Below are 18,588 nucleotides of genomic sequence, written 5' to 3'. Positions count from 1 at the left end.
GCGGGAATTGTAGGGATGGGAGGAAACTGGACTTAAGGCAGGCCTTGCAGTTAGAAACCCTTCTAATAGGCAGGTCCAGAAGTCATCAGGACACAAACAGGCCATAGCATTTCTGAGCTAGAAGGAGCCCTACTTCTGTATTTCCCAGAGTGTGCTTCTGCATAGGTGCACTGGGGAGACAGCATAGATAGGGCATGGGAGTTCCTGTCATGGCTCAGCGGTTAATGAACTGCACTAGCATCCATGAGGATGCAGGTTCGATCCCTGGCCTCGCTCAGTGGGTTAAGGATCCAGCGTTGCCATGAGCTGTGGTGTAGGTTGCAGACGTGGCTTGGATCCTGCATTGCTGTGGCTCTGGCATAGGTTGGTGGCTGCAGCTCCGATTGGACCCCTAGCCTGAGAACCTCCATATGCCGCAGGTGTGGCCCTAAAAAGACAAAAAGGCAAAAAAAATTTTTTTTAATTATAAATAGAACAAACTTTCCATTATCTGCATGTGCAGAGGGCAGCAGCCCTGCAGATAATCTGAACCAATCAGCAATAATGGAAAAACATGCACAATGCATACCCCCCCCCCACACACACACCTTCCATGCAAAAGCCTTTGGTCTCTGATTTCATCAAGCCTTTTGCAGAAGCAACTTCTTTTCCCAGTAGCCCTTTCTTTCCAATTCCCAGCTCTCTCCCTTGCTCATAAATGCCTTCCTTGAGGAAGGACTTCCCTGACTGCACCAACACGACTGCACTCACTCCTTGGGTCTGCATCCTTTCAGCACACGGGTTGGGCAGTACCAACTCCCACATGGATTTCCAAGGATCCTGAAATGTTTGTCACATGTGGAGCTTGGCTCCAGTCCCTGGGATGGAGTTGGGGGCCAGGGGTACCACGTGCGTACGGTGGCCCAATAATCGCTGCATATGAACAAACTTCTTAGGGCCAAGTAAGAGGTGTGTGTTAATAGTTGAAATTGAGAGGCAAGTGAATGCCTGCTGATCTGGGCCTGAATAGAGGCTGCCCAAAGGCCACCAGCTGGGGCCTGAGCTTCTGCTTTCACCAGAAGCTCAGACACTTGGTTACTGAGTTATCAAGCAGAGAACAAACCAGCGGAATGGTGCTGTGGGCACTGGAGGCGGGAGCCAAGACCTGCCGGGCCTCTGGGATCAGAGTCCTCATTCCCATCACGAAGGCCTTTCCTCTCCTGTCTTCCCTTCCACTCTCACACTCTGCCTCACTTTCACTTCTAACTTCCAGGAAAGAAGAAATCCAAATTTAAAGCCTTCAAGAGCTTTTTTGGCAAGAAGAAGAAAAAAGAGCCTGAAGATGCCCAGGGAGAGAGGGAGCTCAAACCGAGCTTCTCCAGCGGTAATATTAACATCTCTTCTCTGAAGCAAGTTCTGGAAAGTCAACACATCAAGCCTAGGTAAGCTCAGGTGGGGGGTGCGGGGGGCAGAGCAAGGGGCAGGTAACTGGGTCCAGGTCCCCCTTGGGCCACCAAAATCACCAGTGGGGCTTTGGTCCCAGGGACTCTTGGCCTCCCTCCCTGTGGCAGCTGGGTCTGCGGCCATCGCCAACGCAGCCATGTCCCGGGCCCTTTGCCTGTGCTCCTCTGTGTCTGCTTGCTGTCCGGGCTGCACGGCTCAGTGGGTTGGAGCGTGACACATGCACACCCCACTCCCCAAGAGCCCTGGGTGAGACGCTCACAGCTACAATGACCTGAGGTGTGGGGCCTTCACCAGTGAGGAGCTGGAGGCGTCTTTTCCAAAGGTAAGGATGGCCCCCATCATTCAGGAGGCTCCATCTGGTTTGCTTGCCCAGCTCTCATGCTCTAGACCTTGGCATGCGTGATTAAAGTCTTAGGTAGTGAAGCCATCTAGCTGGGTTGGGGCATAAAGAGGAAATCTCTGTGTTACCGTCCAAACAAATAAGCGAGCAAGCCAAAGAAGCCAACTTCAGTTCTCCCCCCACCAGGAGCTGGAGGTGTGGGGGGGATGCCGTAACTGGTCACAGAAGGTATGGGGAAGACTGTTTCTCAGCCACCACCACCGCTCCTATTCAGATTTTCATCTTTGAAGCCCCAACTTCCACACCTTAATGTGGAAAATCTGTATGCCTGGTACCCCCAGCTGTTCCCGAATCAATCAGAGCCCCCCTCTATGGAGTTCCACTTGGGTCTGTTCCCTTGGCCTTAAACGCCAGACTTTTCTGGACTTCTCAAAGAGCTCATGTGTCCTGCTAGCCATTCCCTCAAGGCTTTGCTTGGAGGCAATGGGACCATTAGCGAACATGTTATACTGCCCATTAATGCACAATTGGGCCCTTAGAAAGGACCTTCATGAATGAAGTGAATTCATTGAAAGTGTGGAATTTCAGGAGTTCCCATTGTGGCTCAGCAGAAACGAATCTGACTAGCTCCCATGAGGTTGCAGGTTTGATCCCTGGCGTCGCTCAGTGGGTTAAGGATCCGGCGTTGCCGTGAGCTGTGGTGTAGGTCACAGACATGGCTCGGACCCTGCATTGCTGTGACTGTGGTGTAGGCTGGCAGCTACGGCTCCAATTGGACCCCTAGCCTGGGAACCTCCATATACCACGGGTGCGGCCCTACAAAGACAGAAAAATAGTAAGTGAGGAATTTCAGATAGCTTTGCTGGTGAGAGAGATGGTTTTGCACAGAGGCATTCATCTCTTATCTCTCAAATCTCACCCTTACAGACCATTGCCTCACAGGTCTAAGGAGACTGAGACCAGCCCTACAAAAAAACCAGAGGATGGGATGAGAGAGGGGAGTTGGGGTTTGCTCTGCTTTGTCTCTACAAATTGGCAAGGGCTGTCTCTGCCAAAGTTCTCCATTTCCCCTCTTTACTTGTCCCTCTTGCTCCGAAATGGTGCGTGTAATTGATGCAGACTAAAAGGATGTGTAGACGTGACCTCGAGGGGGTGGGGGGAAAGGGAGGGATAGAGAGAGAGAGGGTAAGAGGGCCCGAGTTCATGAACTCGTTCATATATGAGGAAGGGTGTTTTTCTAAGGACCCGAGATGGGTTTTTTTGTTTTGGGGGGTTCTTTTTGCAAGGAGCACAAATTTGCTGAGTATAACTTAGGGTGCACAGCGAGTGCATGTGTAGATACAGCGTGTCTGGAAACATTGCTGTCCCAATGCTGCGTCAGTGCTATACGCCCATGAACTGTGTCTCTAGAGTCACATTCGTTTTCTGTTTCAATCAAGCCGAGCATCTTGCCTTCACCGCCAAGGCCACCTGGAGAGCAGAGTTTTAGGGAAAAGGTGGGTAGGAGTTTAATACAAAGTGGTAGACATCTGCCTCGTCTCCTCTCTGGCTGGCCCACATGCCACCTCAGCAGAGGTGCCCCATAACACCAGATTGTCCTCAGAGTGTGTCATGATCAAATATCCCATGTGCATGTCTCGAGGTCAGACAGGCTCACAGGGACAGTGTGGGTGCCAGCCTGCAGTGCCTGGGCTGCTACTCTGGTGACCATTGAAAGATGGTTTTTTTCAAGTGCCAACCTGCATGTATTGTTTGGTAATAAGGATAATAAATGCAAAAAATATATGAAATGTTAAAATTAATTTTAAAACATTTTCATCTCTCCCTAAAAGCACCCCTGCGCCCATTCCTCCTTAACCCCACTCTAATCCTAGGTGACCATGTATCTACTTTTTGCCTCTATAAATTCGCTTACTCTGGCTATGTGGTCTTTTGTAACTGGCTTGATTCCCTTAGCATGTTTTCAGGAGTCATCCATGTCGTAGCCTGTATCAGTACTTTATTCCTTTATATACTGAATTGTATTCCATTGCATGGGAATATTTCACTCATCAGTTGACAGATATTTGGGTTATTTCCACCTTTTGGCTACTATGAAGAACGCTGCTGTGAAGATTTGTGTACAAGTTTGGCGATGGATATAGTTTTAGATGTATTTTAATTTCTCTTGGGTATATACCTAGAAGTTGAGTTGCTGGGTCACATGGTGATTTGATGTCTAATTTTTCAAAGGACCACCAGACTGTTTGCCAAACTATCTACATGATTTTCCATCCCTACCAGCAGTGTATGGGGGTACCAACTTCTCCGCAACCTTGCCAGTGCTTGTCATCTGAATTTTTGCTTCTAGCCGTTTTAGTGGGTATAAGGTGGGGTTTCATTATAATTTGAATTTTTATTTCCCTGGCTCTTCTGCCCATTTTAAATCAGGTTATCTATATTTTTATTTATTCATTCTTATTGAATAAAAGACTTTGTATAGTGCCTTACAACTTTCAAAAGTTTCACACACATGATTTCATATAATCCCATAATAACCCTTTTTCTCCCCTCCTCCTATACTGCCCCTCCCCCTCCCCTCTCCCCACTGGTAACCAGTTTGTTCTCTCTATCTGTGTTTGCTTCTTTTTTGTTTTATTCACATTCGTTGTGTTTTTTAGGCTTCACATATAAGTGCTATCATAAAGTATTTGTCTTCCTCTGTCTGAGCTATCTCACTTAGCATAGTGCCCTGCAAGTCCATCCATGGTGCTGCAAATGACAAAATTGCATTCTTTTCTATTTTTATTATGGAATTCTAAGATTTCCTTATGTATTCTAGATACAAGTCCCTTATCAGATATACAATATTTCTTTCTTTTATGTGGGTTGTCTTTTCATTTTCTTGCTAGTATTCTTTGAGGTACGAAAGCTTTTAATTTTGATGAAATCCATTTATCTATTTTTCCTTCGTTGTGTAAGCTTTTGGCATCATATCTAAGATACTATTGCCACTAAGAAGTCAAGAAGTCTGAAGTCAGGAAGCCTGATTCCTCCAGCTCCGTTTTTCTTTCTCAGGAGTGCTTTGCCTATTTGGGTCTTTTGTGTTTCCATACAAATTTTGAAATTTTTTGCTCGAGTTCTATAAAAAAATGCCATTGGTAATTTTGTAGGGATTGCATTGAATCTGTAGATTGCCTGTGTAGTATAGCCATTTTGAGAATGTTGATTCTTCCAATCCAAGAGCATGGTATGTTTGTGTTACCTTGGATTTCTTTCATCATTGTCATAGTTTTCAGAGTATGGGTTTTTTTTTTTTTTTTTTTTTTTTTTTTTTTTTTTTTTTTGTCTTTTTGCCTTTTCGAGGGCCACTTCCCATGGCATATTGGAGGTTCCCAGGCTAGGGGTCAAATCGGAGCTGCAGCCACCGGCCCACGCCAGAGCCACAGCAACGCGGGATCCAAGCCGCGTCTGCAACCTACACAGCAGCTCACGGCAACGCCGGATCCTTAACCCACTGAGCAAGGCCAGGGATCGAACCCTCAACCTCATGGTTCCTAGTCGGATTCGTTAACCACTGCGCCACGATGGGAACTCCCCAGAGTATGGGTCTTTTGTCTCCCTTTGTAGGTTTATTCCTAGGTGTTTTATTCTTTTTGATGTGATGGTAAATGGGATTGTTTCCTTGGTTTCTCTTTCTGATCTTTCATTGTGTATTATTAAATTTTTTTATTTTTTAATTTTTTATAACAAAATAAAAAAATTTAATTGAAGTATAGTTGATATACAATATCATGTTACTTTCAGGTATACGACATAGTGATTTGATAAATACATTATGATCGCCATGATAAGTCTAGTAACCACCCGTCACCACACAAAATTATTGCAGTATTATTGACTATATTTCTTATGCAGTATATTACATCCTCATGACATTTATTTTAAACCTGAGAGTTTGTATCTCTTAATCCTCTTCACCTATTTCACCCAACCTCCATGCCTCCCATCTGACAACCACCAGTTTGCCGTCTGTATCTATAATTCTGTTTCTGTTTTGTTCGTTTTGTTTTTTTAGATTCCACATGTAAGTGAGATCATGTGGTGTGTGTCTTTCTCTGTCTGACTTACTGCACTTAGCATAATACCCTCTGGGTCAGCTCGTATTTTATTATTTTTAATGGTATTGTAAATGGAAGTGTTTTCTTAATTTCACTTTCAGGTTGTTCATTGCAAATATAGAGAAATACAATCAATTTTTTATATTGGTCTTGTATCCTACAATCTTGCTGAACCTGTTTATTAGCTCTAGTAGTTTTTAATAGGTTCCTTAGGAGTTTTATAAATATCATCTGTGATTAGAGATAATTTCACTTCTTCCTGTCCAGTATGGATGGATTTTATTTCATTTTCTTAGCTGATTTCCCTGCTGACACCTCCAGCACAATGTTGAATAGAAGAGGTGAGAGCAGGCGTGCTTGGCTTGTTCCTGATCTGAGGGAGGAAGCCTTCAGTCATTCGTCATGATGATATCAGCTGTGGGTTTCCACAGATGTTCTCCATCAGAGTTGAGTCCATTTTTCATGGAAAGGTGTTGAATTTTTCCAGATGCTTTTTCTGCATCTATTTAAGTGATGATGTGGTTTTTGTTTCTATTCTATTGATATGATATATTACATTAATTGATTTTCATCTCTTAATCTTGCATTCCTTACGAGTCTCCCTTGGTCACAGTGTATAATTCGTTTTATTTGTTGCTGGATTCAGATTGCTAGTATTTTATTGAAGATTTTTGCATCTATATTCCTAAGATATATTGGTTTGTAGTGTTCTTTTTGTGAGCTGTCTTTGGTTAACATTTTTTTTTTTTGTCTTTTTGCTATTTCTTTGGGCCACTCCTGGGGCATATGGAGGTTCCCAGGCTAGGGGTCCAATCAGAGCTGTCCGGCCTACGCCAGAGCCACAGCAACGCAGGATCCGAGCCGCGTTTGCAACCCACACCACAGCTCACGGCAACGTCGGATCGTTAACCCACTGAGCAAGGGCAGGGACCGAACCCGCAACCTCTTGGTTCCTAGTCGGATTCGTTAACCACTGTGCCACGACGCGAACTTCTGGTTAACATTTTTAAAAAGGGAAATATAGCCCCACATCCCCAAAGGTGTCTTTTGTGCCTTTTAGCCTTTCGTTTGCATCTAATTTTCCCCTAATTTGTCTTAATGTAAGTGTCATCAGCCTGGCTCCATTCCACATCAGAAGGTATTTCCATATGGGTTTTGCAAGCTGGAGGTGGGAGTGGGATAGGGTTGGTGCATAAGATGACTTTGAAAGGACAGATATAGCACAGAACCCTTGTGTGAAAGAAGAAAAGACCTGGTGAATAAAAGTATCCAGCATGTGGGCTGATATTCGATATTTTAAATCGAAACAAAAACACTAAAGAGAAATTAGGTATGAAAGATCTTTTATAACTCTCACCTTAATAACTCTAAGACTCAGGGTCTCCCCTTCTATTCCACAGTGTTGCCATTACTGAATTTTGTACTTCCTTCAGCAGTGATGAATTTTATGGTATGTAAACGGTAGCTCAGTAAAGCCACTATATAAAAAAGATATGTGTTGATCATTTAAAAAAATCAAATGTATGCAGAAGTACACAAAGTAGAAAATAATAGTACCTTTCCTGTTCCTAGTGCCATCCTTCGGAGAGAACCATCTCTAACAATTTGGTGGATATTCTTCCAGACTTTTCTCTATCAACATAAACTATATGTGTATATAATATATGCATATGTATTACATGGGATCATAACACTATTCTTTCTTTTGTCACTCGATAGCTCACAGGCAACTTTCTGTGTCAGCATACATGCTTCTGAGGTGTCTATAGGAGGCCATGTTGCAGACACACATGTGTTTTTGGTTCCTACGGCCCCTGGCTACTTTCATAGGACCTTTTCCTTCTTGTTCAGGGCCAAGAGCAGCATGGGGAACAAATCCCTGTCCTATGACAGCATCTTCATGGTGGAGCCTGAGCTGCAAAGATCAGCAAGCAAAATATGCCCCTTTCTAGAGATCCAGAGAGGCAGATCTCTGCAGGTAACAGTGAACGTGATCAGCAGTGCCTAATTGGATTACTCCTCTTCCATTCTCTACCCCTGTACGGCCAAAAAAATGAGAAGGGAGGAATTTGGACCTGCCTCTCAGCTGATTCTACCCCACTGTTGTAAACACTGAATGACAGAATGTATAAATATATGATGTGCTTCCCTAGCGCCTGGCACACAGTGTTGGCTGGTATCTCCATATTCACTTCTCTTGACATACCCCAGCAATGCTTTCCACTGTTAATGTGCAGGCACTCCAATCCCCATGTTTTTTCTTTCTTCCACAGAGATCTCTTGTTTTTAGGACTCTGCCAAGAGCTGGAACTGGCAGTATGCATGGAGCTGTGTTTGGAGCTGGGCCCCAATATGCGTCCAGAAGTGGCGTCTGGGTTGCAGGCTCCAAGATCACTGAGGTAATAGAGCAGACGTGTTCAAAGCCAGACGGATGCACCTAGGCTTGAATTCTTGCTCTGTACGTATTGGCTCTGTGACTTTAGAGGGATTGCTTAACCTCTCTGAGCCTTCCTTTCCTCGTCTGCAATGGGTATAATATTACCGTCGACCTCAAAGGGTTGCTTGTGAGCATTGACTAAAGACTCAGAGAGATTCAAGAGATTGCTCAAGCTCACCCAGACAGTTAGGGGTAGACCTGGAAATCTGACCCAGATGCGTTGACCTCGAAACCCATTGTCTTTCCATCACCCCAATCTCTAAGATGTTCAACCTTTCTGTCTCGGCCGCACCAGGAAGGAGGGCACATCTTTAGTCTCTGTAAAATGCAACATGCACATAGGGCAGTCTTTTACCTCCAGCCGATCCTAGCCATTGTTCAGTCAATGGAGCTCTGATCTAGAAATGCTCCAGGGGGAGTCAGAGGTATTGCCAGGAAGATAACCCTGGCAGCTACATTCCTCCTTTTGGCTTGCGGGTTGGATTATCCCCAAAGATCCCTGTGTAACCAGGGGGGCCACACAGAGGAGGAGACCCTTCTCCACTAGGGGGTTGATTATTTAGCATTTGGCGAAAGATAACTGGGGCTTATTTCTGGCATGCCTGCTTAAGACCCCATGTCTCGCTCTGATTTTCATACTGTGTGTGGAAGTTCTTCTGGGTACATTAGCCATGAAGGATGGAGACGCAGACAGTGGCGCTGATCTTAGTTTGTAAAGCAGCCCCTAGGTCAGCAGATGGTTGCCCTCTTGCACTCCAGCAGGAACAGTCACTTCCCTGAACTTTCCAGTCTTCAGTTTAAAACATCAACACCAGGAATTCCCATCGTGGCTCAGCAGTAAAGAACCCAACTAGGATCCACAAGGACACAGGTTTGATCCCCGGCCTCCCTCAGTGGGTTAAGGATCTGGCGTTGCTGTGAGCTGTGGTGTAGGTCGCAGATGCAGCTTGGGTCCTGCATGGCTGTGGCTGTGGTGTAACCCGGCAGCTGCAGCTCCAATTCGACCCCTAGCTTGGGAACTTCCATATGCTGTGGATGTGCCCCCCCCAAAGGCCAACCCCCACCTAAAAAAAAAAAAACACATCAACACCAGCTTTTGCTTGTCTGTACTCCTTTGGCACCTAATGGAAAAAAATCTAGGTACAGATGACCAAATGCCGTGGGGTTATTTCTCATATTCAGGAAGGGGAGACCTGTTTCCTGGACTCCTCTTTCTCTCTTTTTCCTCTCAGTCCCAGCAAAGGAGAGACTTGTACAGCAGAGATAGTCCATTTTACAAAGATAAGGAAAGGATGCCAGCGGCATTTCCTGTCACAATGAAGGGGAGGAGGAAAGCCCCAATAGCCCAAAGACAAGCGTTCTTAACTTTCTGATTTGGGCCTCATGCTTTTGGCCGGCTCCCTTAGTCCCTCCCCTGGGAAACAGGGCTGGAGATAGAATAGGGTGTTAGCAGAAGCACAGTCATCAACAACCAGATTGACTTTTGCGTGAGAAACTTCCCTTAAGTGCCAAGGTGACATTCGTAAATGACAGGGTAGTTGATGGCATGAAGTCGAGTGTGCTGACACTCAGTGTGGCATAGAAGCTGGAGTACTATGGAATTGGCCAATGGCTGGGTCCCTGAAGGGGCAGGATTCTTAATGGATTAAGTGATATTCAGAGCACCTGGGAGATTGTGGGCGAGGAAATCCAGGTATACACTTCTGTCAGAAATACCAAGACTGAACCACTTTTTTTTTTTGTCTTTTTGTCTTTTCTAGGGCCGCACCTTCGGCATATGGAGGTTCCCAGGCTAGGGGTTGAATCGGAGCTGTAGCCACCGGCCTACGCCAGAGCCACAGCAACGTGGGATCCGAGCCACATCTGCGACCTACACCACAGCTCACGGCAACGCCAGATCCGTAACCCACTGAGCAAGGCCAGGGATCGATCCCACAACCTCATGGTTCCTAGTCACATTCCTTAACTGCTGAGCCACGACGGGAACTCCTGAACCACGATGGGAACTCCACGAACCACTTGTTTGTTTTGATTGGATAAATGCCTGTATCCCTCATTCCCCCGAGAGGGGGGTGTCAGCGCCCATTGGCAGGTATTAACTCCAGAAGTACCACAGTTCTCAAAGTAGGAGAGGAGCTGGCAACCAAAGGAACCATAACTGATTTAATGAGCCATTGGCAGTTTCACTGCAGTGGCCGTGCGTACTTAGACATGCATGGCTTCACCTTTGAGGAGCCTACGCTACTGCCAGACTTTCACCTGATGTCCTGTCTGAAGTGTTGGGAATATGAGGGCCTAGATGACTCTTCAAGATGCTTCATGTTCTTTCTACTTGAGGACAAATCGACAGGAAGAGGTAATAACAGATGATTAGCATCTTGTTGACTCAAGCTGATTTCAGCAATTGAAGAAACTGAAACTACAAAGCAGTTTTTCCTTTTGTGCCGGGACCCGACTCTCCCTATGTAGCCCTTCTCAAGGAAGCAGCCACACCATCTCTCTGGCTGTTGCCTTTAAACTTCCTAAACTTGAGCATGGGACAGCCCCTTCCTGGCCCTTGTAGTTAGGAGACGGGAGTGCAGACTGGTTAAGAACATGGGCCTTAAAGACAAGCAGACCTTTGCAAATGCTTGCTCTGCTACTGTGAGCGGCAGAGCCAGTCATGTGATTTCTCGGACCTGGTTTTCCCTGTGGGTAAAATGGCGACCACAAGAGCAAATGCTTCGAAGAATTGTAAGGTTTAAGTGAAATACTTCTATGGAGAGCACTCCCTGCTTGGCAGGGAGAAGGATCTCAAATCAATAACCTAATTCTCCAGCTTAAGACACTAGAAAGAGCTGGGAATTCCTGTCGTGGCTCAGCAGTAACGAACCTGACTAGTATCCATGAGGATGTGGGTTCGATCCCTGATGTCGCTCAGTGGGTCAGGGATCTGGCATTGCTACAGGCTGTGGCGTAGGTTGCAGATGCAGCTCGGATCCTTCATTGCTGTGGCTGCGGTGTAGGCCGGCAGCTGCAGCTCCGATCGGACCCCTAGCCTGGGAACTTCCATATGCCATGGGTGCAGCTCTAAAAAGCAAAATAACAACAACAACAATAATAATAATTAAAAGAAACTAGAAAGAGCAAAGCAAACTCAACCCAAAGCTAGCAAAAGGAAGAAAATAATAAAGATTAACACAGAGTAAAGCCTTCAGTCAAAGTTAGGTGCCATTAGTATAATGATTATTACAACTGGATTTGGGGATGTTTAATCCCCAAGATCTCTTCTCAAGATCCCCCCAATGGGGTCTTGTAGTAATAAGAGGGCACCTTAGACATTGGCCAGGAGACCCCAACAAGCAGAACTTCATGGGGCCCTTTTTCTTTGGCTTTGAAAGTTTGACGGTCATCTGTCCTGAGCAAAAGCAGAGCCTGTGACAGAATCAAGCATGTCAGCTCCATGACAACAAGGATTTTGTTTTGTTCATCGCTGTAGGCCTGGTGCCTAAAATGGGTGAGGAACATTGTGCCTGCTTAGCCAGTATTTGTTAAAAATAAAATCAGGGATTCTGATCTACATCAAGAGGACCACGGCAGGGACCAGTGCCTCGAATTCAAATGTACCATAAACTTCACACTGGAAGCAACCAAATAAGTCTGCTGAAGCCCAAGAAGAACCCAAATGATCAATTTTACCCCCTTAGTAAAACTAGTAAAGCAGTTCTAACCGGGACTCGTTCTGTAGATTTTCTAAAAATCCTAGAAAATCAATCCTGACAGGCTTAAGATAAGCAACCAACACAGCCGAGATTCAGTTTAGACAATTCCTGAAATGATGGAAAGATGAGACTAAGGATTATAGTTTGGATGTCAAGCCCAGATCATAACCCAAAGACTCACCTCCACAAGATCTGGACTCCCAAAGAGAAGCCCAAGATCAAATCAATGATCAGACTCAAGAAAGATTTATAGATAGAATCAGCAGGAAATAACACTGGGATTATGGTTTTGATCAAACAAGTGATTTGAAGTTTCTGTCTTTGGGGATTGGCAAAAGTGTGCAGCAACCCAGAAAGTGAACCAAGGCTATTTGTCTTTGATTTGAGTAGGTACCAGAAGTGAAGTCAGGGAGGTAGGAGGTTCTTTCCTTGCCCCCTTTTTTTCACTTTGGATTTTCAGCCCTCTAACCATTAAACAACAGGAAAACACTAGTAATTTGGAGGAAGGCACGCAAATTTTAACTTTTTTCCTTCTATACTCTTCCTGGACAGATCCCGCCCCTGCACCCACGCCAGCCCAGCATCAGCCCACCTCTTATCCGATCTGACACAATCTCTAAGGACTTGGAAGAAATCTCTGTTGATGATGAGTCACCTAAAAGCCCACAAAAGAAGGTTTCATCACACAAGATCTTGACATTGAAGAAGGTGAGCGTTAGCTCCATCCCAAGCTGCATCCTAAGTTGCAGGTTGCAGGAAGTGCACAGGTCAGAGGCATAATCTTCTTGCACTTTCTTTTTTCCTGCAGTAGCTCAATACTAGGGAGATGTTTGGGGAAGGAGCTGCCATTCTTAGCTTTTGATTTGCATGGCAGCTTACAGAAAAATTTTCTGTCCAATTCTACAAACCAAATAATCATCACTTTAATTTATAAGCAATGAGTATTTCTGAAAAAAAAAAAAAAAAACCTTTGTGGATGTTTTCAGCTATTTTATGAAGAGAACACTAGAGCCTTTTATGGAAGTAAAGCCTCTACAATTTCAAATGCCCAAATCTCAAAGGTTAGGGCATGTAGCATTGTTTGATAGACACATATCCATATGAAAGAATCATTGGACATGAGAGGGAATGTATGTGTATTTCATGCGTCTAGCTTTGCCAACCAAAGAATGCCCATCAACAACCAGAAAATCAGTAGATTGTGTTCGTATCAACACATTCTCAAACTAATGTGTGGTTAATTTGATTGGTTGTTATTGAACTTGAGAGGGCTTTTAGAGTGAGATAGAGTTCTAGTCCTTGGGGACTAGAAAGTAAACAGAAAGGAAATTTATAATGAAGATAATTGGCCAGTCAGCACAAAACTCTGTTTTGATGTTAAAAGATTCTGTGGAAGGAAGCAGCCTTCAGTTAGGAATGTCAGCAAGATACATTTAGGTTAGGATCAAAGTTAAAGCACACGATGATAGGTACGAATCAGGATGCTCACTGATTTATGAATTTAGGCTGTGACCATAAGCACTTTATGCACAATACCGCTAAGTCAGACGAACTGGAACAGTCTGAATTGGTGGAAGGATTGAATTAGATAACATTTTTTATCATGGTAAAATACACATAACATAAAATGTATCATGTTTAAGTGTACAGTTCAGTGACATTAAGCACATTCACACTGTTGTGCAGCCATCACCACTGTCCAGTTCCAGAACAGCTGGATAGAGTTTGCAACCTTGTGAAAGCAGGAGAAGATGCCATGTAAATTTGTATAGAGATGTCAATAAAAATGACATACTATAAAGAAAACATTAAATACATTCCCAGTTGCTCATGATGTATACTTGCCCTTAATATGCTGTAGACCTATATCCTTCTGTAACATGCTGTTGGATTTGGTTTGCTAGTATTTTGCACATGTATTCATGAAGGACATAGGTCTGCAGCATTCTTTTCCTGTGATACTTTTATCTGGCTTTGGAATCATGGCAACATGAGCTTCATAGAATCAGGGAGTAAGTACTCCCTCTTCTATTTTTTTTTTTTGAAAAAATTGTGAAAGATTGCTATTATTCTTTTAAAGTTTGGTAGAATTCACCAGTGATGCCATCTGGTCCTGGTTTTTTTTTTTGTTGTTTTGGGGAGGTTTTGATTACTGATTCAATGTCTCTACTTGTTATAGATATATTCAGATTTTCTATTTATTTTTGATCAGTTTTGGTAATTTGGATGTGCCTAGGAATGTATCCATTTCATCTAGGCTATCTATACAATTATTCATAGTACCATATTATAATCCTTTTTATTTCTGTGAGGTCAGTAGTAGTTGTTCCCTCTCAATTCTAATTTTAGTAATTTGTGTCTTCTCTTTTTTTTCTTAATCAGTCTAGCTAAAGATTTGTCAATTTTATTTTACTTTTCAAAGAACTGACTTTTGGCTTCATTGACTTTCTGTATTGTTTTTCTATTCCCTATTTCATTATCTCTGATTTAGTCTTTATTATTTCCTTCCTTTTGCTAGCTTTAGGTATGTTTTTATCTCTCTAGTTCCTTAAGGTGGAGAGTTAGGTTACTGATTTGAGATCTTTCTTCTTATTTATTTATTTATTTATTTTTGTCTTTTTGTCTTTTCTAGGGCTGCACTGGTGGCATATGGAGGTTCCCAGGCTTGGGGCCTAATCGGAGCTGTAGTCGCCTGCCTACGTCAGAGCCACAGCAACATGGGATCCGAGCCACATCTGCAACCTATGCCACAGCTCAAGGCAACACCGGATTCTTAACCCACTGAACAAGGCCAGGGATTGAACCCACAGCCTCATGGTTCCTAGTCGGGTTTGTTAACCACTGAACCACGACGGGAACTCCACCACTGAGCCACGATGGGAACTCCTCTTCTTTTTTTAATATAGGCATATATAGCCATAAATTTCTGAGGACTGCTTTTGCTGTATCACATAAATTTTGTTATGTTTTGTTTTAGTCTTCATTCACGTCAAAGTATTTTCTAACTTTCCTTTTGATTTCTTCTTTGACCCATTCATTGCTTAAGGTTGTGTTGTTTAATTTCCACCTCCTTACGAATTTTCCAGTCTTTCTTCCTTTATTAATTTCTAGTTTCATTCTGTTGTGGTCAGAGATGATACATTGCATGATTTTAATCTTTTTCGATTTGTTAAGACTTATTTTGTGGCCTAGCACAACATCTATCCAGAATGTTCCATGTGTATTTCAGAAGGATGTGTATTATGCTCTTGTTGAATGGCATGTTCTTTATATATCTGTTAGGTTTACTTGGTTTATAGCATTGTTTCAAACCCTCCATTTCTCTGTTGATCTTCTGTCTAGCTCCTTATTCATTATTGCAAGTTGGATACTGAAGTCACTAATAGACAGTAGATCTGTCTATTTCTCCCTTCAATTCTGTCAATTTTTGCTCCATGTACTTAAGAGTGGTTCTGCTGTTTAGTATGTATATGTTTATGATTGCTCTGTCTTCCTGATGGATTGACCCTTTTATCAATGTATAATGTCCATCTTTGTCTCCTATAATAATTTTGATTTAAAGTCTGTTCTGTTTGATATTAGTATAGCCACCCTGGCTCTCTTTTGGTTACCATTTGCTTGGAATCCCTTTAATCATCCTTTCACATTAAACTTATTTGTGTCTTCAGATCTAAAGTGAATCTCTTGTAGACAGCATATAAACTGATCATGTTTTTAAAATCCATCTTGCCAATCTCTGCCTTTTCATTAGAGTTTAATTAATTTACATTCATAGCAATTACTAATAAGGAAGAACTTCTGCCATCTTGCTCTTTTCCCACCTGTACATCCTTATACATCTGTTTTGTGCCTCAGTTCTTCTATTACTACTATACTTTGGATTTCATTAATTTTTTGTGTGTGTATTGTTCATTCACTTCTCACTTCCTTCTCTATATATTTTAAAATTATTTTCTTAGTGGTTACCTTAGGGATTACAATTACAAAGAAAATTAGATAGCATTTTAAGACGTAAAGTTTTCTCTTTTTATTCATTTGAGTAGGCTATTTTACAGGTTAGTAAATAGAGTTAAATTGTTTATAGTCAGCATTTCCTAAAATCAGTCTAAACATTTGTCCTGCTTAATGTTAACAAACTCTCTACTAGTAAATTCAAGAATTGAGTCATACTGCTATAGGTTAAATGTTGGGCTTGCAGGCAGAAAGTCTAATCTTTGGTGGTGCAGTTAAACCCTTGCCGCCTCCAGGCATGAGAGTTTCTTAGTTTTTTATATAAATTATGACCCCCAACTCTTACATCCTCCAAGGCTTCCCCACAAACCCAACTCCTACTGCCTTCTCACTAAACATCGACTAGGGAGCTAGGCAGAAATCAAATAGAGAAGTCAGACTAAAAGATGACTAAATCTCTACCCTCTTAGAGGCGTCTTTACAACTTTGCTGTTTCATTCTTTCTTCTCTGAGCTGCTGCCCCCTACTGGTGGAAGGGGAAAATACATGTTCTCTCTCAAGGATCCTGTAGACCTTTAACCCTAGGCTTACTTTCTTCTCCAAATCCCCTGTAAGGTTACCTCCTTATCAAGTTTCTTGATTTGCGCATGATAGCTTGCTTCATAATTCACCATTATTATTTACAAATAGGCCTCTGAAGTCCAGAGCAATATTTTTTAAAAATCCTCCTATACATCAAGGAGAGCATAATGTCCCCCTCCCCATTGTCCCATTGTTGCATTATAGGTGCATTTGATTCTCTCAAGAATTCTGTAAGGTAGATAGGGAAGATACTATTATCTCTATTTTTTTTTTGTCTTTTGTCTTTTTAGGGCCACACCTGTGGCATATGGAGGTTCCCAGGCTAGGGGTCCAATCAGAGCTACAGTTGCCAGCCTACGCACAGCCACAGCAACGCAGGATCCAAGCCATGTCTGCGAGCTACACCACAGCTCATGGCAACACTGGATCCTTAACCCACTGAGCGAGGCCAGGGATCAAACCTGCGTCCTCGTGGATGCTAGTCAGATTCATTTCCACTGAGCCACGATGAAAACTCCTCTCCCCATGTTTGGTGGAAAAAAAACCGAGGTTCAGAGAGGGGAAATGATTTGGCCAAGACCACAGAGCCAATCAGGGGCAGAGCTGGGATTCCAGCCCAGGATTCCTTCCCAAATCCATACTACTTTTCACCAAACCATATGGACTCTAGCAGCTCTCTAAATTTGGACCAGTGCCCACCAATAGCAACGGCAAACACTTATTGAGACTTTCTTATGTGAACTGCACCTCCCATGTTTCATTTCACTTACTTTTTTTATCTTTTTTTTTCATTTTTTTTATTACTCAAATGAATTTATCACATCTGTAGTTGTATAATGATCATAACAATCTGATTTCACAGGATTTCCATCCCACAGCCCAAGCACATCCCCCCACCCCCCAAACTGTCTCCTCCGGAGACCATAAGTTTTTCAATGTCTGTGAGTCAGCATCTGTCCTGCAAAGAAGTTCCATCTGTCCTTTTTTCAGATTCCACATGTCAGTGAAAGCATTTGATGTTGGTGTCTCATTGTATGACTGACTTCACTTAGCATGATAGTTTCTAGGTCCATCCATGTTGCTAAAAATGCTGGTATTTTGTTCTTTTTAATGGCTGAGTAATATTCCATTGTGTATATGGACCACATCTTCTGGATCCACTCCTCTGTTGATGGACATTTAGGTTGTTTCCATGTCTTGCCTATTCATTTCACTTACTTTTTACTTATTTATTTATTTTTGGCTGTCTCCATGGCCTGTGGAAGTTCCTGCGTCAGGAATCAAATTCACGCCACAGCAGTGGCCCCTGCTGCTACAGTGACAACAACTAATCCTTAACCTGCTGCACCACAAGAGAACTCCTCGTTTACTTTTTTAAAACAGCACACTAAGTGTGTATTATTATTATTATTATCCCTCTGTTAAAGACATAGAAACTGAGGCTCTCAGAGGTTAGGTAACTCGTCCCCGGTCAAACAGCTGGAAAGTGGAATGGCTAGGACCTCAGATTGAGGCCTCTTTGATTCCAAAGTTCAGGTTCTTATTCTCTATACCCCTTACGAAATTAAGGAGATCGTGATGGGGCAGGGACTGCAGGGAATATGTGAAATTCCACCTTCTACAACTTTCAGGATGGCAAAATGGCACAACGGATTTTATGAAACAAAGATTCTGAGTGAAGCAGCAGCTGCACAGGAATTCTTGGGAATGGGCACATAGGCCCCTTTGGGAGAGAAACCTCAGTGGAGAACACTTTTCCCACCAAGAGCTGCAGCTTCTTCTGGAAATGTTCCAAAGACTACTTGCCTTGGGAGCTTTGGGCTGAATGGCTCACACAGAACCTAGCTTCCCAGCATCCCAGTGTCAAAACCTCCCAGTTCCTGAGTGAGCTTTCTCCCAGGATGACAGCTTTTCAGGCCAAAGGCTTGATTACATCTGGCCTAAATAGCCACCGGCTAATGCCATTTTAAAAGACATAACAATTGGGGTTCTTTTTTGTTCCAAGAAGCAGCCAAACTGTTCCCTACCCCCACT

General features: G+C 43.2%; 1 protein-coding gene across 1 annotated transcript in view; it reads left to right on the top strand.

The window, feature by feature from the left end:
- KIAA1210 (KIAA1210 ortholog) overlaps positions 1–18,588 on the top strand; it is a 70,366-nt gene that overhangs the window by 30,292 nt on the left and 21,486 nt on the right. The window contains exons 3-6 of the mRNA XM_021080193.1: positions 1,253–1,421; positions 7,735–7,861; positions 8,157–8,282; positions 12,574–12,729. Of these exons, the coding sequence (XP_020935852.1) occupies positions 1,253–1,421; positions 7,735–7,861; positions 8,157–8,282; positions 12,574–12,729 (578 nt within the window). The remainder of the gene's footprint in view (positions 1–1,252; positions 1,422–7,734; positions 7,862–8,156; positions 8,283–12,573; positions 12,730–18,588) is intronic.

This window comes from Sus scrofa, chromosome X (genome assembly GCF_000003025.6).
Source record: "Sus scrofa isolate TJ Tabasco breed Duroc chromosome X, Sscrofa11.1, whole genome shotgun sequence".
In the NCBI taxonomy this organism is placed as follows: Eukaryota; Metazoa; Chordata; class Mammalia; order Artiodactyla; family Suidae; genus Sus; species Sus scrofa.
This window is presented reverse-complemented; position numbering and strand designations above follow the sequence as displayed.